We start from the raw sequence: 22,720 nt of genomic DNA on the forward strand, positions 1-22,720 counted from the left end.
ATCTCCACATGCTTTGTCCTATCATGTTGTACTGGGTTATGAGCTATGCTGATCGCTGACTTACTATTTGAGTATAACTGTATTGGAATCTCCAAATCTGTCCCAACCTCCTGAAGTAGCCTTTTAAGCCATAGTACCTCACAAATTCCTTGAGCAATCGTCCTAAACTCGGCCTTGGCACTAGACCGCGCAACCACAACTTGTTTCTTGCTTCTCCAAGTCACAAGGTTACCTCCCACATACACACAATACCCAAAGGTAGACCTCCTATCATCTGGATATCCTGCCTAGTCTGCATCTGTATATGCCTCAACCTTTAAATGTACATGAGTTGAAATTAAAATCCCTTTTCCTGGAGTAGCCTTCAAGTATCTCAAAATCCGATATACTGCATCCAAGTGTGAGGAGTAGGGATCATGCATATACTGGCTAACAAGATTAACTACAAATGTGATGTTAGGTCTAGTGTGAGATAGATGGATCAACTTTCCCACTAATTTTTTTATACCTTATCTTGTCAAGTGGTTCTCCTTCCTTTGCCTTCAAGTGTAGGATAGGCTAATAGGAGTCTCAGCAGGTTTACACCCTAGCATCCCAATTTTCTCAAGAAGATCCAATGTATATTTCCTTTGGGATAGAGATACACCACTAGTAGAATATGCCAACTCTAAACCTAGGAAATATCTGAGTTTTCCCATGTCTTTGATTTCAAATTCGGTTCTCGAAAAAGTCTTAAATGCTGAAATTTCATCCTCACTACTGCATGTGATCACAATATCATCCACACACTAAAAGTATAGTAATTTAGGAACCCTCTCTTTTAATAAACAAAGTGTGGTTTGCATTGCTCTGCTTATAGTTTTTAGATATCATTGCTTTATGGAACCTTCCAAACCACGCTCTTGGAGATTGCTTCTATCCATTTAAAGCCCTCTTTAACTTGCACACTTTCCTATAAGTTTCGGTAGTAGAATACCTTGTTGGTACATCCATATATACATCTTCTTAGAGTTTTCCATGCAAAAAGGCATTCTTCACATCTAATTGTTGTAAACTCCAACCTTTATTAATTGCACATGAAATAATAGTATGAACTGTGTTCATCTTAGCAACATGGGCAAATGTCTCATGGTAGTCAACGCCATAAGTCTCAGTAAAGCCTATGGCCACCAATCTTGCCTTGTACCTTTCAACAGTCCCATCTACTTTGTGCATGATCACAAACACCCATTTGCACCCAACAGTTTGCTTTCTTGTGGGCAAAGTCGCCGAGTCCCATGTTTTGTTTTTCTCCAGAGCTTGCATTTCCTCATCCATATCTTCCTTCCAATTTGAGTGAGATAATGTCTCATGCCTAATGTTAGGATAGAAGTAGAGGACAAAGAGGGAGTAAAACTTTGAAATTCTGGTCAGGAGGAGAAGATGCCACTGATTTCATAAAAATGCAGAAGTTTTGCCTTGAGTAGTGTCGCCTAAAAACTCAGGTGGCTGACCTTAAACTGCAGGAGAACTCTTTATTGATAGAGAAAGGTAAACTAGGAGCAGTGATCAATAGCAATAGTCATGAGGCACCATACTTGAGGGGAGAAAAACCGAGAGGCAGCGGCAGCGGGAATCAAGAGAAAAAAGGTTTATCTAGTTCCCTCTTTCTTCCCTAATCGAAATTAGGCTCTTGATAACATGTTGTATTGTGAAGAATTGCTCAAAAAAGTATGCGATTCATAGACCCCAATGGGGTATATATAGTTCCAGGCTAGTTAAGTCTTCTACAAAGCAGGAAAAGGAAATGTAAAACAAATGGAAATAAAGAACTAACTCTTGACTTATTAGGAAACAAAATTTTATTCTAATTAGAAAACCTCAGTCCATGTTTTCAACACTAAGGGAGACAACTTGTTTAATCAAAATTTGCCTGCAATTGCTGCTGCTTTTGCCTTCCTCTCCAGTGTGATATCGCTTTGCTTGGTACCTCAGCCTTAGGTTCATTAAGTGTTTAAAGTCCTAGCTGCTGTTGGGACTGTGGAACCTCAACTCCTTGCTAGTGAGAAGCCCAAGAGGTTCTGTTAAATCTCTGCGTCAACAATTGGTTGTTCATACTACCTTTCTGCAAAGATCTGCCATATAAGCTGCTGCAGCTTGAAGACTACATCATCAGTAACAGGATCCCGCGCAAACCCTACCCTTACTATTCCCCTTGTTTTGGTCTTCTTAATCACCATAAAATCCATTGATCCTACATTAAACCAGACTAGCAACTCCCGAGATTCGGTCATGAAACCATCAGTTCCTGTCCTAATTTTACCCACAGAATCCCCTTGAAAACCCCCCACACTCAATCCCTTTTGCAGCCCTTGTATCCATCAAAAGCCTAAAATTAGGGGTGTCAACAGGCTGGGTTGGGCTGGGCCAGCCTTGAACCCTAACCTTACCCTAGAGCCTGAAATTGAGACCCAAGCCCAACCCAACCTTGTTAAGGTTGAAAATCCCCAACCCTGGCCGCCCCGCTTGATTAACCCTGATAGAGTCAGGTTGGCTGTGATTAACCTTGACCGTGACACTAATTTTTAGTGGGAAGCTAAATGGATGATTTTATTACCACCAAGTAGAATCGAACCCATGACCTTTTTGTTGCAAGCTTTGTTTTTTACGAACTAAACGACTCTGCATTGATATACTATTATGGTATTAAATGACTTTTAACTATTACCTTTAATTAAACTTAACTAACATAGGGTTGGGTCGGCGTGTGCTGGGTTGGTCCAAGGGCTAAACCTGAAACCCAACCCAACCCTGTCAGGGCTCATTATTTTGTAACCCAAGCCTGCCCTTCAGGTTGAAAAAATTGGGTCAGGCTCAGGGTAGGTTTGGGCCAGGTTGGGTCAACAAGGTTTATTGTCACCCTACCGAAAATTAAAACCCTTTTCTTGAGATCATCCCATCAAGAAACCAGAGATTCCAGCTTAGATCTAGCTCAATCAAACCACTAGATTAGTACCAAATCTTGACAACAGACTCCGAACACCATGACCTACATTTGATCCAAGTTTTTTCTCAATCCAACCACTATAACCCAAGTTCTTAACTGCCCCAAGAAACTCCCCAAACCCGTAACTTGTTCAAGAAGCCTATTTCCTGCCAATTTGTTACAAACCTGAAAACAATATCCTTTTGCTGTCTAATCTGGTTCAAAGGCCACATCTCTTGTCATTACTTCATTGCCTGGAGAACCTAAACCTACCACTCAATCCTTTCTTCTCCATCTTTCGTATCCGAGTCTTGACCTCTTGCACCTATTGCGGTGCTGGAATGGAGTTGAGGACATCCACCACCACTTTTTCTCGTCCCTTTTCCTCAGCTATCTTGAAACAAGCTTTATCCTCTATTTGGCTCCATTGTAGACATTGCTTATCCTTTGACCAGGAATGGCATTGGTTGCTTTCTACCTGTCAAGTTCCTTGATCTGTAGTACAGTCAGCAAGCTAGTGTTTGAACTGCTGTCTCTCTTGTTTGGTTTGTCTGATATCTTTCGAGATGAACCTCCAAATCTTGGTCGTTTGATGTATTTTGGTAGGTTCTTTTCATTTGGCTTAACTTTTGGCTTTGTCAAAGCTCCTCCGCTTGGTGGCCTCTTTTCTTCCCCCCTTTTTTCTTTACTACATTTAGGGTTTCTTTTTTATTTATTTACTTGCCCATAAAAAAACACAACTTTCAAGATCGAGGGGATGGGTTGGGATCTTATTTATATCCCTTTCAAATCCTTAATTCTATTTCTTATATGACCTCCAGTTGTACTTGTGTGGGACTGATATTTTGATAATGCCAAAACAACTTAAGTAACTTAAAGCCTTTAAAAAAAGAACTTATTAACCCCAGCTAATAATAAATTCTACTGGGCATTACCTTGATAACAGAAAAATGGAAAAGAAACCTAGATAAGCTCTCTTTTTGTCTATTTTAAGACAAAATAAATCCTGACTAAGTTATCCTGAATTAGCTTTTGTCCTGGTTCTGTTCTTCCATCAGAGCACTTTGCAAGACTCAGTACCTAGAGAGAGAACATCTTCTAGGTATTGTTTGAATAGAAGCATATTCATTGTACCCTCAATTCAAGAGAGACCTTGATTCCAGTAGAAGTCATAAATCTAAGTTTGTTGAAAACCCCACTTGGCAAGTCAAATTTGAGTGATCTACATTCTCTTTAATTAAGATACTGAGCTGTACCAAAGTCTACTCATAGGGGCAAAATTTCTTTACACTAAACCAATTCTAACCTGCAGTAACTATAAATATTACTAATGCAGTCCTTAGTGAAAAATCTCAATCTTATAATATTGATGTATCCCACAAGCCAGGTTAAAAGAAAATACAACCACATATCCTGTACCTGAAGTATGCTGTGTTACTTTTTTGCCTCCGTTTTGTTGCTCTTGCTTTTATGATACCAAGATCTAACTTATTTAATAATTGAGTTCTGCCTTATTTTTTTAAAGCAAATCTGAGCATATTTGTTGTGTAACATTATCATTTTGCAGGCGTAAGGGTCTTGGCTCTCCGTGGCTTCTATTTGTCTCTGAAAGTGGACTAGGAAAGCGAGTATCACTGAGCAACTTCCGCCGATCACCTCTGAACAGAGTTGGTTTGAGAGGTTACAGGGTAAGCTTTCTTTTTAAATTGTTCCTTGGAAAATGAATTGTCATTATTTTGCATATTTGGATTATAAGCATGCTACTTGTTTCTATCGTTCTTTATTTTCAGCTTTCACCAGACAATGGCCTGGCAGCAGTCTTTGTGGTTGGGTTCTCATTGTCAGGTACTCTAGGGTTAATTTTTTAACTAAAAGATGTTTCTCATGTATACTTGTCGTGAATAAGATCCCTTTTACTGTTCAACAGAGGACGGTGAAAGTGATGAACAAGTAGTTCTAGTAAGTCAAAGTGGAACAGTGAACAGAATCAAGGTCCGGGATGTTTCTATCCAATCACGCAGTGCTAGGTAATATAAGGCTTTGGCTTCATGCATTTTTATTATTATTTTATTGGTGAAAACTGTTCTGCACAACCCCATTTAGGAAGGACTTTTTCAGTTCCACCATTTTGAGCCACATGCACAATTGATGTGGTGATTCCAATAGTTAGATAAGAGGTAGGGTCTGGTTGATGTAGCCCTAGATTGAATAAAGTCAACTAAGGGCCCTAGGATCTCACTTTAAAAATTTAAGGTGTTAAAGTGGTTGGGAGGGGATGGAACTTGGAGGCAACTTAGGTAATGATGTATGATGATGATTTCTATGGTTTGGGACAGTTTTAATGGTTAGATTGGTTTTGCGTGTAGGTTTGTAATTTGGGGTTTGTGGTTAGTACAAAAATAGAAGCAAAAATAGGAGGGGATAAGGTTTAGGAATTCGGAAACTAGAAGATGAAGAATTGAGGTTGTGGATGATTCAATTTATTGTTGTTGAAGATCTTCAATAGCAAATGAACTCACTCTTGGGAAAGAAACGAAGAGAAGAAATCGGAAAAGGGATTGCTGTTTTACCCCTTCCCTTATTGCCAGGTTGACTAGCAACTCTATTGCTGGGTATAGTTTCTACTTTTGAGTTGTAATTTCTATTTTTGGTGTAACTCAGTTTCGGAAATTATTCCTAGACTGGAAGATTTGATTCTGACCATTAGTAAAGCTATGTGTTGGGGGGAAATATTCATGTGAAATCTCTCTCCCCTTCTCATTCTCTTCTCCTTCTTCCTTATTCTTCCCTTCACCCACTCTGCCGTTCTGATTCTGTAAACTGAACCCGCTGCAAAAGAACCAATTTAGGATTCTCATATGTAATTAGTAACTGTCCACATTATTGTTCAAGTCTCTGAAATGCCAAACAGTGCTTCCCATGCAAGGCTTATTAATGGTTGTGCATTGATATTGAAACAAAGAATGAAGAGTTCTTGTCATGATATGGAGTCAAGTTAATAAGACTCCAATTGGAGTTTTCGTGAGTACTACAACGTCCTCTGTCAAATCTGTATTTTAACAAAATTCAGGATTTCATTGGTCGTTGCTTCTTATGCTCCTGTCTACAACAACAACAAGCCTTTTTCCCTTTTAGGAAACTCCCTAGAATAGTGTTTATCATGTAAGGTTGTCAATTAAATGTAAAATGGGTTTGGCTAGGTTTTTTTTTCTCCCATGCTGGCTGCCGACTTGACGCACCAACCTTCCTCCTTTACCTGGGCTTGGGACTGGCAGTAAATTCTGGCGAAGTTTCTTATGTTCCTGTCTGAAACCAACCAGTATTATGATGATTTCTTGAATCGGTAGGAGAGGATCTTTTTTAAGTTTCAAGTCTGATTAAAAGGTTAAAGCCCTCTATCCAAAGTTGTCCTTTCAGCATTTGGGACAAAAGGACTTTGAAATTGCATATAACATCCTAATACACTAATGTGACTTCTTGTCAACCAATAACCTATACTCCCTTCATCCACCAATGAGGGCCTTGTTGAAAAGGGGAACTCCTGAAACATCTCTCATGCATTTGTTTGATCTGTTCTTCCCAAAATTGTCTTTCCATTGTTTGGGACAAAATTCCTTTAATTTATAGGATGAAATCATGAACGCTTATAAGTGCCAGGGTTAATGCGTTAAATTCCTATGAACCAATAACTTGATCTGTCATGAGCAATTTGATATTGCCAAATAAAGGGATGGGCTATCTTTGTGGGATGGACAGAACACTGTTCTAGTGTGAATGCTTCTGGTCAACCTGCCTAGACACACTTATTTGGTCTGTCTGAAGATTTTACATGTCATTGTTAGATGGGCCTGATTTGTGGATTGTCTGCACACAAAGTTTTAGCCAATTGGAATTGGCCTGATTTGTGGATTGTCTGCACACAAAGTTTTAGCCAATTGGAATTGGCCTAGTGATCAAATATAGCTTCAATAAGAGTGTTTGCATGCCATGCTAATGTTTTCTTTTTGTTGGGGAGGGGGGAGGGTTGTTTTGGTTCAGTAATCTGACTAATTGTGCTCTGAAATTTGACATGTGGTCAAACCTGATCACGCATCTTATGGCAAGAATTACCAAATCATCCTACTTTGTGGCTCAATTAGGTTGTGGATTATTGATTAACCTCATCTTGGCAGGACCTTGCAAAGGACATTTTCCTTTTTAATCATTTTCAATAAAAATTGCAACTTTGCTGCTTTTGGCTTTTGTCTTTTGTCTCACTCCAAAGTCTATTTGTTTACTGTGTGTGCCTTCTGTTGCAATTGTGTTTTCAAGGGGTGTTATTCTGATGAGACTGGAGCATGCTGGGAAGATTCAGTCAGCTTCTTTGATATCGGTAGCTGAAGAGCCTGAAAGCCAAAGCTGATCCTTTGTTTCATGAGACACTGCAACAGCATAGCAGTAAAGAGAGAACAAATTTCATTTGATCTTCCAGAAATAACAGCAAAAATATGAGATGATGGAAGAATCCTTTTTGATGATGATAACGGTGTTCTCTCAGATTTTGTACCAAGTCTGTAAAAGAAACTAAAAAAGAGGGATACTACCAAATGACGAATGTTCTGAATGTTCATCTGTATTCATAACTGGTCAATCTGTGGAAATTAGATAGAATTATTTCATTTTACTCACGCTAGAAGTATGATATATTCTAGAAAACTCGTGCAGAAGCAGATGATGTAGCCATCTTATTGACCGACTCCTTCCCCTTTTATGTAACATGAGGAGTTTTTTGCATAAATATTTTTGAAATTGTACATGATTCAACAGCTGTATCATATGACAAGCCACATTCTGTAACAATATCAGCTCAACAGGTTTGATGATGGGACCTTCCTAGACTCAACTTAGGCTCTGACAGACTTTGAAGTTCTCTGATTTCTTTCTGTTTTTCTTTTCTTGTTATATTGGTTATCTGTTTCTTCTTTCTGTTTTCCTTTATGATTTATCTTCACATGGGAGCTGGCCTTTGCTTGTGCTAAGGATGCATGCAAGTTTGATCCCAATGAGTTGATCGCATTGTTTGAGAAGTTGATCGGATATTCCTGGAAATCCAGCACATTTAAACTATTTAGCTGCTGGGTATTTATCGGAAGCAGGTTTGTATTAGAACAGTACATTGAGATTGTTGGTTGTCCGAAATATAAGAATTAATTTTTATAAAGCTTAATGTAAATCTGGATAGATTTGCTGCAACATCGTAATCTTAGTTCCTCATTTAAGCATATAGGTTAAATAGATTTCTCGACGTACTGCTCATTAATGATCGTTTTGCTCATTCAAGATTGTTAGTAAATCGTATCAAATATCCATTAAGACTTTCCGTGGCATCCAAACCCAGTACCCCCCAAAAAAACAGGAAGCACGGGACCGAGGGTTGGGCAAACAAAAAAAATATAGTAGCAGTACATGGTATGCAAAAAGGCAAAAAAGACATCAAAATGATAATACACAAGGGCCTGTTGGTACATGAATCTAGAGATTTCAAACGGATCATGAATCGAGAATATACCCGGGTGTAAAAACTCTAGATTCATGAAACACAGATCACAGTGTAAAAGGTAAGAGAATGGAGGGTGAAATCCAGAGATTTAAAAAGCATACAATGTACATTCACAAAAACATGCGATCAAATAGAGGATGAACCCGATTTCATCCACAACCAAACACTAAATAAATATGACTCCATAGATTTAAGTCATAGATTTGAAACTCTAGATATGAAATCCGACTCAGTAACCAAACAGCCAACGACATGATTGTCGTACTGGACATGGCTCGAGACACCACCCCCACCCAAAAAGCAAGGGGTGCACGAACCGACAACCAGGGCAGACAAGAATAACCAGCAGAAGGGGAGAAGACGCCAAGTAAGACCGAGCAACCCAAAGGGTTTAGATAAAAATTATCGGAAAAAAAAATCAACCCATGGCAAAAAATTACGAGCTAAATTTAAATTAATAAAATTGAGTCGCCGAATATATAGAAAAATAAAATTATATCTGGAAATTTAATACAAGAAACAAGAGGTACAGGAAGACTGATTAACCAAATGCTGAGTGAGCCAGGTGCACATGTCACAGGATCACGACTATAGGGAGTGGCTGATCTAAAGGTTTCTTACAATAAGTTCCATCTCAAATAAAACCAAAAATCTTGGTGAGAAATCAAGATATATGTATATAACTAAAAATCATAGAACCAGCCGCCAAATACACGATATGAAAATGAGTTCAGGACAGCCGACTGCACGGCACAAACAAAACCCACAAAACCCATAGAATCATAATCGAACAACGGAAGAACAGACTAGACCAACCAGATCGTTCATCGAAACTACACCCTGAAATGTAAAATATGGGGATCAAACGAACCCGGCCTCACTATCAAGACCCATAAGGACAGGCCGAGAAGAGGTAAACCATCCCAAACAAAAGCGCGGAACTAAAAAAATAAAAAAATGATTTAAACCCGAACGAGTAGACCACCGAACTAGACAAGCCAACCGGAAGGGACATAAGGCACGGAGAATACCGAAAAGGCGGGTGATAGACGCAGATGGACTCTGGGGGTTTGTAAAACCACAGAATCCCAAAAAACGACAAGAGGAAACCATCCGACGCAATCAATGCATAACAGCATGAGTCATAAGATTCATAAATGTCAAGCTACAAGGAAGCCACCAAAACCAGACACCACGGCACAAAGGAGGGACGCACACCACACGGAGCCAACACCGACGGGGAACAGCGAAGCTCTCAAAAGTGGCTCGGCTGTTATCAAACACCACGAAGTCACAACCCTCATTGGAATAAAGGCGAGGGTGGTCCCACGTAAGAGGTATGAACTCAATATATATTCCAACACTCACGAGTAGGTAAATTAAAGAACATTAACGGATTTCCAACCACCCAAGAAGACATTCCTTCTTCATCTTCTTGGAGCATTTACTCCTCTCTAGGAGAATTTGTGTTCACCAAATTCTGACTTAATCATTTGAGGTAGCTTCCCATCTTCAGAGACAACCTAGATACACTTTCTTTGTTTCTCAGGGGCCAACTGGTAGCTTGGTCTAGCAACGGACCAGTTGGCCCATAATCAGAATTTGGAACAACAATCTGGTAGGATAAAATTGAAATTTTCGACCAATTCGCTTTCCCCATTTTGCCTTTTCGCCCTGCTTCTTATTCCAGGATTCTTCATAATCTTTGATGTGGAGCTTAAGAAGTATCATACTATGTCACTTTATCTATCATCTAATCATTTAATGCACTTAAAATTGTATTCTAGAGTATTTTAAAGGACATAACAATTACTAAAGGCCTTTTTTTGGTATAAATTCTCATTCTCTCAGACATTTTGTTACTCTTTGGATGGATTTGGTATTTATTTTAAATTCTATTTTTGTTTAAAATAATACAAAAACTCCCAAAATCCATAATTGATTTTTTGTGATTCTGGTTTAAAATCTCGTTATATTTATTCTTGTATGAGTCACTTAAAATTTAAATGCAAATTGATTATTTAATAGTAAACATACATTCTTTATGAAAATCTTATTGTTTCTCCATTTTTTTAAACCCTAATGATTTGTTTTTAATTAATGGCTTCCAAAGAGGCAAAGATATTGGTTTTGTGTCAACAGCAAGAACAGTAGAAATTTGTTTGTTTGTAGCAGCAGAGGCAGCTGGTAAAGGCAGCAAAGGCAGAAAGTAAAGGCAGCGCAGAGGCGAGAGCAACGAGGCAGTGAAGGAAATCAAGAGAAAGAAAGTTTCTCCAGTTCCCTCTTTCCTCCCTAATCGAAATTAGGTTTTGATACCAATGTTCTAATGTGAAAAATTGCTCTAAGAGAAATCCAAGATTTAAAGTTTCAATCTAGTAAAGTCCCACACTAAGTAGGAAAAAGGAAATGCAAAACAAATAAAAAACTAACTCCTAGACTTATTAGGAAACAGAGTCCTATTCTAATTAGAAAACCTCATTCCATGGTTTCAACAATTTCCAATATGGTACTGGAGAAAAGAAGAAAAAAAAATCTTATGGTCAGGGTGTCAAAAGAACTACAAGACTTTTCCTTTTTAGTTACAAATTGAAATTTTGAAAGGGAATTGGAAGAAAGAGACGACTATAATTGAGAAGGAAAAGAAAAGTATTAATTTTGGTAATTAACAGCCTAATTGGTTCCATGGTTTGGGTCATCGGTTCAGCATATTTGACACCCCTAATCGGTCCTTGCTCAGGTTGCTCAACCAGATGGTTTATCAACCGGCTTATTGGGTTAACTGGTTAGGACCAAGAATGAACCATTATTATGATCCCAAAAAATGCAAACTGTAATACTGAAATGTTTAAGCAAACAGTTGGTCGAGCTTTTCGACTTGGTTCAGTAGTCAACCAGTGCGAGCATGGTTTTGACGCCTTTGCATGCAAGGTTGGCAACCTCCCATAGTCGTTAGTGTTCAAAGCTTTGTCTTGCCACTTGGTGCATCCATTTAAGGTGAAGCTGATACTTAAGCAAGGGACTTGGTAAAGCACACAAAATCTAAGCCCCATTCAATCTGACACATTGCAGATTTCAGACACCTTTGCATCCCTCGAATTCGGATCTTCTCCCCGTCGGTGGAGCACAGAGTGCTCCCCATGGCTTCCTGACCACAAAAACCAGTGGGTCCCACTAGTGAAAAAAAAAATTTGTTTTTTTCTAACAAGTGTTTTTCACCGTTGGCCCCACAAGATTTTGTGGTCAGGAAGCGTCCGGGAGCACTTTGTGCTTCTCTGTTGGGATCGCAGATCCGGACTCGCATCCCTCCCCCATCTATAAGGGCTGAATCTAACATTTAGGCAGGGGACTGTGGGGTCTACCAAACCACAAAACCCAGCCCCAGTTCAACCTGATGCATGGCAAGATTTCACACAACTTTCGCACTTTGGTTTACAAGTAGTAACTAATTTTAGTTCATTATTTGAAATTCAGTGTGTCTGTGTGGTGTTTCCCACATCCTTCTTACCATTTCCTCAAGTACTTTAAAGGAGTAAGGAGAAAATAAATTCCAATAAGTTTTATAACTCCATACAAGCAAGTCTTTTAGATGCCTTTGTAAATGCTACTTTCCCTTTCCCCTTTTATCCACCATGGAATACAGTTGATTAGTATTGAGACCATCCAAGCAAGTTCAGATTATATCCATTACAATCACCACAATCAGTTAAGAGAGTCAAAGAAAATCAAACTCTCTGTTACTGTCCAACTAAGTTCAGAATAAGGTCATTCCAGTCACCATAAATCAATGTAGGAGAAACAAAACAACATTATATGGGATGTTCTCAAAGAAGTACAAAAGCATAACATATTCTGATTTCTATCCTTTCAATTGGCATTTTCAGTATCTTTTCTAATTAAGTCATAATGCATGTGTACCTCCTAAATTTTTACTTCCCCTCTCAACCCCCTTGCCCACAAGGACATTAACCAGATCAGCAGTGAAGGGACAACAAAATATTTATTTGAGTCATCTTCCAGAAAAAACAAGTAGAATGAACGTTGCCTGATATGAAAATTTGCAAGAGAGGCTGTTAAGCACCACCAGCAGCAAACAATATTTTGGAAACAACTCAGGCATGCAGGATCACAAGGCATCCGAAGGTGGAGAACAGTATTTTCACCAGAAACAGTGAGGCATGTATTGACATATGTAGTTCCAATGTACTGTAATGATAAAACCATAGTAGCATAGTACCTTTAAATACTGTTACTAAAGCATGTCCTAGTTGCACAAATCCCCCACAGAAACATTAGAATGAACCACACGTTTTTGTCTGGAAATTAGGAGAATATGATATCAACTACCCAGATAAGTGATTTGGTTGATGAAGGTAGTCTGGTAGTCCTAATAGGATTGGAAGAGATGGATAAGTACTAGTCTAACTTTACTGCAAAGTTGAGACATACTTCTTCAAAACCTTTTCTAAGGAGAAAGCTTTAAGCCTTTTCACATTGAATTCCTCCAATGCAGTACATTGCAACCTGGCTTGGCATTTTTTGTTCTTGAATATCAGCTCTTTCTTTGGAGCTTCCATTTGAACCATCAACCTCTATTTTCGATTGTAAGCCCTCTGATCCAGCAAGCTGAAACTGATCATCCACCCATGATGGGAACTCCAGAAAAGCTGTGGTGCATGCAACCAACTGCTCCTTTAAACTGGCCTATTCGAGTCTCATAAGCATTGCACACATCAATCACCACCTGAAGAATTAAAAGAAGGGAAAAAAGAAAATGGGTCAACAAGGTAGAAACCTGCATCTTGGAATATATTGAATGTTATTTCAGGAACTATTTCCTAATACTTTTTGGATGAACCAGTAACTTGATCATGTATGCACATCCACAAGGACCACAACATCCTAACCCACAGATTCATATCTCAACCCAAGCAATCTCTTTCCACCATCCACTTTTCTATGGTAAGCATAATTATTTCCCCAAAGATGTTTTTCCCTTTTTGCAAACTGACAAGTACTTCTTAACCCGAAGCAAAAAATAAGAGGAAAAACTGTGTCTACAGATTGAGAGGCCAAGCTCAAGTATGATTGGCATGACAGACCATGAAGAATGATGGGTCTTCAGGATATTATTTGAATTGAAAGAAAATTATCCAATCAACTGAAATGAATTAACTTAATAACCAATAATGTAAAGTTTGACCAATGCAACAGCTCACAGGTGATCCCAGTCGAAGTTGTAATTACTTAGTGTATCTGGATCCTTGATCAAAGCATTCCAATCCCTTGGATTCACATACTTTCCAACTCTTTCAATAGGTGACACAATAGGCATCCCAAGATAAACAATCTGCTCAACAATAAACAATAAAAGATATCCACATAAAATTATCAGAGCAGGTAAACCACAACAAATGGAAATCTGGAAATGTCAAAATGAGAGAATTCACCCTCGCTGCATGCAGGATTACTCTGTTTGGCAATCAGGCCAGAATTGAAAAACAGAGCACTTAATTTTTCAGATGATTTGTTTTCGTTCTTCTCATAGTGGATTTTGCTTTTTCTTTTTTTTTCTTTTTTCCCATCTTTTTTCCTTCAGAAAAATCCTGCTGTGTGTTATTTTTGTTTTCCCTTTTGACAGTTTGTGTCCGGAGGTGAATTATCAACTCATACATCTTTTCAAGATGTTGGTCTTTTGTTAATCAAGATTGCTGCCCCTAGGAATCCCATGGCTTAATTTTATCGAATGCTCGGCAGCAGAGTAAAACTGCCTTAAATCAGTGAACAATCTGGGTTTAGGTTTCAAATTTCCGTGTTTAAGAGTTTTAAGACTAGGGTTTGGTAATCTAGGGCTGCAATTGGGATTGAGTGTGAATAGAGGTAGAGGGATAATGGATCTGCAAATGGGGAAGAATTCTGGTGGAGGGATGAGGAGCCATGAATTCCAAGGTTTGGGAAGATGAAGGAGTGATCGGACAGGGTAGGGTTTTCAGAACAGTTTACCATATTCTTTCCTAAATGTAGTTTGATTGTTTATGAAAACCAGCAACATGCTCAGCCCTTAATTCAACTGTAAATTGAAGTTCCTTCAAATTGAGCTTACGTACTGCAAGTCTGCAACCACTCAAAATACTTGGTTTCTAATCTGAAATTATGAATCGAATGAAAAATAAGAGAGCCAAAGCCAAATATATGGAAACATTTTATTGATGAGACCAAACTGTGGTTCTTAATTATATACATTTTCAAGAATCTTTTCAATTATGTTCATACAGTAACTTAAGCAGAATATTAAATTGATTGAACATCATTCGTGTAAGCAAAAACACTGCTCATAATTAATCATCTAAAACCTCTTAACAAGTGGAACGAAAAGAGCCCTTCCCTTCACATGAGCTTTAGGTTTGTCGAGCTTTTCACTGCAAGGAAGATCTTTCAATTCTAACACTTGTATCTTACGTCGTTTCCTGGCATCCTCGAATATTTTATACCCTTCCTTAAGTTTCCTCTTTGAAGCCTTGATTTTATCTTCAAGTTTTTCATCTTTGGCAATCCCAGAAGCAGCAGATGTTGAGGTACATTGTGTTGCACCATGTATTTGATCTTGTTTTTCTTTAGAAGCAACAGCAGCAAATTTGGAGGTACCTTTCAATATTGTCGTTGCACCATGTATTTGATCTCTAAGTTTTTCTTTAGAACCAGCAGCAGCAAATTTCGAAGCACTTTTCAATTTCAATTTCAATATTCTCTTGGGTTTGATTGCATCTTTCATTACCACAACACTAGATGTTGTTGAGACGGCTTTTGTTACCTCCATCTTTGCACTATTTTCTTTTTCTGCTCTTTGTGATTCGATCACCTGATTCACCCATTCGTCCACCCGATCTCTCCACCTACGAGTAAGAAGTGTTGCCATTACACGAACTCTCTTGGAGTTGTGTTTCTTCAGACGCCTCACAGAAAACCCGATGTGGGTATCATTCAATGTTTCAACAGAAAGAGCCAACAGCAGAAGCCTGTTTAGAGGTTCTAGTAAAACCACTGACGCTTTATCAGCGTTTGCTTCAATCTCTTTTTTAATCCTCGAAGCCTCTTGAACGATCATAGTTTCTCCCCCACGGTTGATTCGGTAGACATCTGCTATCATTTCTTGGTTGCGTTCGTCCTCGCTCTCTTCATCTTCAGGAAGTCTTTCCATTTCGAATGCTACGCCAAATCACTCCACTACAAGAGATCAACACAAAAGCTCAAAACTAGAGCGAAAAATGGCAGTTGCATAACCTAGTTAGCTATAAGTAGCTCACTGTCGTGATTTCTCCTATTAAAACAGCACTTTCATTAGGATTTGAAGTCCCATACGAGAATTGATCTTCTATTTCGATTACGATTCGAACTCCCTTATTCATATGAAACGCGTAAACTTTGAAAAAATTCAAATAATCGAGACTGATGGATAATAGTGGTTGTCTCAAGCCGTTAACCTCTTCTATTCATTCCCGCCAAAAAATTAATATAATAAAGCCATTATCAGTTTACCACTGGATTAGAACAATTCCAATAATTCGAACCCCTTTTTACCGAATATTATCCATACGATTAAATTACTTATTTGAATTTATTTTTCTTATTTTTATAATTTTTACTTGAGAAATAATTATCGTCAGAATAAAAATCGATAGAATATTATTCGAACATGTCCGAATATAATAAAATGCGGATACTTATCCGATCCGTTTACACCCCTAAATTAAATTTGGGAACGTAATTCTTTTTTATATAAATTTTATTTTCTTCTTTTTTTTTTGGGATAAGAAATTAGAAACGTGTTTTACCGACAACATTTTTTTATATTCCAAATTAAGGGCTTAGGCAACTTTAGATACTCTTTCTAGAGTGCTGGATAAAACAAACCTTAATTTTATCTAAATAATTATAAACAATTATATTACAATTAAGTGAAAAAGAAGATAAAAAGTCACCCCTCAAAATTAAGTAATTGTTTGATCTTGTTAAAATAAACTTACAAGATATGGCTTTTTATTCATGGATACGAAATCTATGAATCCTTTCAAACATGAAATGCTACTGACATTCCAAAATTTTCTTACATTTTCTGAATCATCTTGATGCTTGTGCAAACCCATAAACCGTTACGGCTCATCCTGAGTAAGAACCGGAACAGCCGACGATCAAGTCGATGCATCCCCTTCAGATCAATGAAGCAACTCAACCGGCCCTTACTTGACCTTTTTCCCAAGTCTTTGAGCTGATTATGGAGTTTAGGTCTAGATGGTGGACCCTGAGCTGCAAACTCCGGCATGTACTTCTCACAAGGCTATTCCGTCAAACGATTGCCGATAGAGGGCATCGAAAAAGTATACGTGGTCAAAAGCACTGCCTTATGGCTTTCACAGTCAACCATTTGATAGCCCTGTTCCTGAATATACAGGACTAAGAGGGCTCAATTGTTGAGTGCAAACTTCATTTCAGGCACATAGTACTCAAAAAAAATCATGAAAGAATAATACCTTGCTTTTTAAATTCAAAACCCCATACCCCAAGACACACATAAGCAAGATTTGAAGAAATAATTCAAATCTCCTTGAATCCAAAGCCTGTCCCCCATATATACAAGCTACAGTTCCCAGAAGAAAAAAAAAACCTCAAGAGCCTACACAACTAAAAGATTAGTAGAAGAAAACCTCTGCAAATTGATCTACGTACAGTGAAGAATTCATGGGACTTGGCTTCTGGGAAATCTGGCAGAGGACATGATTTTCCATCACCACCTCATAATGGGATAATCAGAGTCAATGCAGCAGCATCAATTAATTCCATAAAGTAAGGCCATAACATGTACAAGGACACAATGGATGGCACCCAATTCAATAAGGAAACAGGAGTTCTATACCTTGATGTTTGCCCCCAAAGAAAATTATGAATGAGGGAACCATAATTCAATTCTTATTGCATACAGTACACATACAGTATCTAGAGACACATCACATCCTAAGAAACCTGCTGGCTACCAAAGCGAAACAATAATAATCTGCTTGAGAACTCAAAATTTACACCCTCAAGTTCTAGATTGATTTTGAAAACAGAGAAGACTCTCTCCTATTACCATATGTAGGAGTGAATGACCAACGACCATTGTCAGGACCACCAATAACACCCCAAGTCTCAAACTGCCGTTGTCTTGCTCTTGCCCTCTTTTTCTCTTCTTCGGACTTGGTTGAGAAACAATATGGACAGGTAACTCCATATTCGCACTCTGGAGCCTCCATATCTGCATCACTCACTAGCTGCTTACTCCAAAAAACAAAAAAAAAAGTTCATCCAAAAAATTTCACAAAGTCATCCCAAAGAAATTATCAAAATAACAAATGGAGTGACAAAAAATTAGTTACTATCACTGTTGACTGTTAATAAATATGAATTATTAATATTATTACATACAAAATTTTTGTTTCTATGTTTTTTTGCTGTGGTTTTTCTGTTTTGGGGTGATTTGTTAGGAGGAGCGGTTGGGGTGTGTCTTTGCTAGCAATATGATAGCTTAGTTCATAGTAAAATTTTGTGTCCAACATGGAAGCTTAGTGACCATCTCAATCTGAGTGCCCATGCAAGAAGGGGTGTGAACCTGGTAAATCTGATTGGCTTCAGTAGGCCTAATTAGTCTTTTGCACCTTTGATGACCAGGACTGAAACTGACCAATCATGTAGTCGGTACTCAAACCAAAAAGGGACAAGACTGGTTATTAATAAGCAAGTTGGTTATTGTCCCAGCTAATCAATCCTTAATTGTTTCCATTCTATGAGGACATTAACAACACTTAGACCAATATATATATATATATATAACTCACTGGTTACCAATTGGCAGAGTTGTTTCTTGATGGTATGCTCCTAGCTAATTGGGTAAAAATCCTCTGCTGTGCACATCTCTCTGCTGTGCACAGCAGTGCAGCACCACAGTTTGACACGTGGAATATTCATAATAAATGGCTCAGATTAGCAAATAGGGTTTTAAGTGAAAAATAACCATTTTGTGACCTGTTTTAGCCAAAACCGACCCGTTTTTAAGACCCGATTCTAAAATCGTAGCATCCCATCGTTTTTCTTTCAATACCTTTCCTCCATCTCACATTAATGGAGAAGCACCCAGTGGTTTAATCACAATTCCCCATTCCCATTTGTGAAAACAGGTATCAGCTGTTGTAATGGAAAAGACAACCTCTGTGGATCAATAGCAAACAGGGTAAGAAGAGACAACAACAAATCCGAATAGGCAGTCGTGGGTTCGCGATAGAGAATTTTTTAGAACACACAAAATGTAGGAGCTCTCCTGGGTAGGCGTTTCATATGAAATTCACAATAATCCAAATAAACTCCAACAATGAGCAAGGATGGTACCTTAAGTCGATGCATTCAGATTGAATTCTTTTTCTTCTTCCTTCGGTTTTGTATCAGAGAATAAGCAATCGACATAAATATTTGCTTGAACAAATTCATTCAATCAAATTTACCAAACTATCAAAAGCATTCATCACTGCTAAAAACAGAAAAAATAGAGAATATTTTTCCTTTTAACAGTAGAAGATGACGATAAGCCATCAATCTGTTCTTTTGTTTTCCTATTTGGAAGAACAATTTATTCAATTATGTTCTTGAATAAATGGGTTAGTAATGAAATTGAAGTATTATAGTCCCTAAAGAAAACCTTCCATGAAACAAAGAATTAGCAGGAAAAAAATCAGTTGAATGAACCCGTTTCATTTCTTCCAAGCATAAACAAACAATGAAAACCCATATTGGCTCTGCAACTTGCCTTCCTCTGTACTTGCCCATTCCATGATAGATCTGAAGAAGCCGAAGACATCGATGATGACGAGCTCCCCATCTTTAATAGACTCTTCTTTATCTTCTTCCACTCGAAGTCGTTCATACCAAACCCACAAAGCTGCTGTGCCAACACAATCTTCATCCTCAAACTCCTCGATCTTCTTGAACCTTGAAGATGAACATAACATACCCATCTCTGCAGCATCCTCCATCAACAGATCAAAACCCTAATTATCCAGGCTTAGATCAAAAGTTGAATGCAGGTGAGGCTAGTTTGCTTTGTGTTAGGGGCGTTAGGGTTTTTCTCTGTATGGGTTAGTCTGTATATGGATCGTAGCAGATTGCAGAGGATGAATCAAGAGAAGACGATGACGACTTCATTGAATGGTCTTGTTTGTCGGTTTTGGCTAAAAACGGATCGGTTTTGGCTAAAACGGGTCACACAATGGTTATTTTTCACTTAAAACCCTGTTTGCTAATCTGAGCCATTTATTATGAATATTCCACGTGTCAAACTGTAGTGCTGCACTGCTGTGCACAGTAGAGAGATGTGCATAGCAGAGGATTTTTTTCCTAGCTAATTGCTCCTTAATTGGTCCCATTCTATCAGAGCCAGGGAACGAATCTTCGATTGTTTCGCTCGGTTCGCCGGGCGGCGAACCGAGCGAAATGGCGAATAATCGCCGAGATCTCGGCGGCAACGAACTGAACGGTATTAGCCTCTACAGCTCTTCCTTTTCCTTTCTCTTTTTCTTCTTCTTCTTCTCCGGCAAAAACTGCTACTACCCACCTCAAACTCAAGGAGCAGATGTCTCTTTCTCTCTCTCTCTTTCTTCTTCTTCTTCTCCGGCAGAAATAGCAGTGGCTGTTAGCCTACTACCCATCTCAGACTCAGAGCAGTAGGAAAAAAAAAAAAAAAAAAATTTTGAAGTTCGCCGGAAATTCTTGGTTTCGCCGGAAAATCTATTGTAATATCGGTTTCGGCGTCCTTTTTATTTCGCCCTCTGGCGAAACCAGCGAATTTCAGCGATATTTCGACGAAATTCGCCGAATAAACGTTCCTTGATCAGAGCATTACCAATCCTAAGACCAAAATCAATAATAATCAACTCTTTGAGCAGCCAAGCATTATTTAGAAATATCGATCATATTCTATATTTCCTCATAAGTTTATGTTGTAATGTGAAGAATTGCTCTGAAAGTATATTATTCGTAAACCCCAATAGGGTATTTATAGTTACAATCTAGTAAAGTCACACACTAAGTAGGAAAAAGAAATGCAAAACAAATAAAAAACTAACTCTAGACTTATTAGGAAACAGAGTCCTATTTTAATTAGAAAACCTCAGTCCATACTTTCAACACTCCCCCTCAAGTTTGAGCATAAATATTTATCATGCCTAAGTTGCTCATAATGTAATTGAATACCTTTGTGCTCAAGTTCTTTGTGAGTAATTAGCCCGCTGCTCGTTTGAAATAACAAAGGATAATATGGATCAACCCAGCCTCAACCTTCTCTTTGATGAAATGTCTGTCAATCTCCACATGCTTAGTCCCGTTATGTTATGCTGGGTTGTGAGCAATGTTGATCGTTGATTTACTATCTGAGTATAACTGTATAGGAACCTCCAAATCTACCCCAACTTCCTAAAGCAGCATTTTAAGCCATTGTACCTCACAAATGCCTTGAGCAATCGCCCTAAACTCAACCTCGGCATTGGACCGCGCAATCATAAATTGTTTCTTGCTTCTCCAAGTCACAAAGTTACCTCCCACATACACACAATACCTAGAGGTAGACCTCCTATCATCTGGACATCCTGCCCAGTTTGCATCTGTATATGCCTCAATCTTCAAATGTCCATGAGTTGAAATTAAAATCTCTTTTCCTATAGTGACCTTCAAGTATCTCAAGATCCGATATACTGCATCCAAGTGTGAGGAGTAGGGATCATGCATATACTGGCTAACAAAACTAACTGCAAATGTGATGTCTAGTTTAGTGTGAGATGGATAGATCAACTTTCCTACTAATTTTTGATACCTTATCTTGTCAATTGGTTCTCCTTCCTTTGCCTTCAAGTGTAGGTTAGGCTTAATAGGAATCTCAGCAGACTTTCATCCTAAAAATCCCGGTTTTCTTCAAAAAGATCCAAATGTATACTTCCTCTGGGATAGAGATACACCACTAGCAAAATATGCCAACTCTAAACCTAAGAAATATGTGAGTTTTCCAATGTCTTTGATCTCAAATTCGATTCCTAAAAAAGTCTTCAATGTTGAAATCTCATCCTCATTACTGCCTGTGATCACAATATCATCCACATACACTAAAAGTAGAGTAGTGAATGACAGGGGCTATACTCGCACTAAAAGTCGGTATTGGAGAAGATGAGTCAAGTCTAGACATCAACTGGCAAAGGTTCTAGAGATCATCTGAGGAAAGAGGTGTTGGAGTACTCATTGTGTCAAAATTGGCTTGATTTGCATATGCTTGATTGCTGCCCTTGGTTCCTTTCCTATCTCTTCTACGAAAATTTGTTGGATGTCTACGCAACTTCCAACACTTGTCCTTTCTATGATGCTCTTTTCCACAATACTCGCATTTTACTGATGGGCGAAAATCACTAGAACTAGATTTATTATTGTCATAACCAACTACTAATGCATATAAAAAATATATATATATATATATATATATATATATATATATATATATATATATATATATATATATATATATATATATATATATATATATATATATATATATATATATATATTATATATATATATCAAATGTCTGAGTGTGTACCCCAGTTGTCCTTTAACTGTCATTTATATCTACCATGGCATATGTTTGAGCCAGAGAAGGGAAAGGCTCTCTAGAAAGAATCTGTGTGCGAATTTGATCAAATTCTATATTCAATTCTGCCAAAAAATCATAAACTCTCTGTTTATTTTCCCATTGTTGATAAGCAATAGCATCTTCAGCATTCTACGATGTAAACTTCCCATAGAAATCTAAAGTCTACTAATATCACGAAGAGTGCTATAATACTGAGAAAGAGTAAGGGTCCTTTTGTTGTAGGTAATTGATTTTAAGTCTAATTTCAAAGCATTGTACATCATTGTCTACTCTAGAGTATGTATCTTTAGCAAATTTCCAAATAGTTGCCACATCAAGAAAGAGGAGATAACTCTTTGCTATGATTGATTCAATGGAGTTGAGGAGAAAAACCATGACCAAGAATTCATTTGTATACCACTTAGAAAGTTGCAGACCAAGTGTGGAAAGTTTGGTAGAAGTCCTATCAAGATGGTCAGTAAGACCACGAGCACCAACAGCAAAGGAAACTGAATGAGATCATCTA

The 22,720-nt window shown here is 38.0% G+C and overlaps 1 protein-coding gene across 1 annotated transcript in view; it reads left to right on the forward strand.

Annotated features, from left to right (window-relative positions):
• GYRA (DNA GYRASE A) overlaps positions 1-8,047 on the forward strand; it is a 49,553-nt gene extending 41,506 nt beyond the window's left edge. The window contains 5 exon segments of the mRNA XM_089166657.1: positions 4,533-4,653; positions 4,756-4,810; positions 4,893-4,992; positions 7,277-7,361; positions 7,363-8,047. Of these exon segments, the coding sequence (XP_089022783.1) occupies positions 4,533-4,653; positions 4,756-4,810; positions 4,893-4,992; positions 7,277-7,361; positions 7,363-7,428 (427 nt within the window). The 3' untranslated portion in view covers positions 7,429-8,047.
• Positions 8,048-22,720: the final 14,673 nt, after the last annotated feature.

The sequence above is a fragment of the Hakea prostrata genome, chromosome 1 (assembly GCF_041222555.1).
Source record: "Hakea prostrata isolate BN-2017 chromosome 1, UWA_Hpros_2, whole genome shotgun sequence".
Lineage (NCBI taxonomy): Eukaryota > Viridiplantae > Streptophyta > Magnoliopsida > Proteales > Proteaceae > Hakea > Hakea prostrata.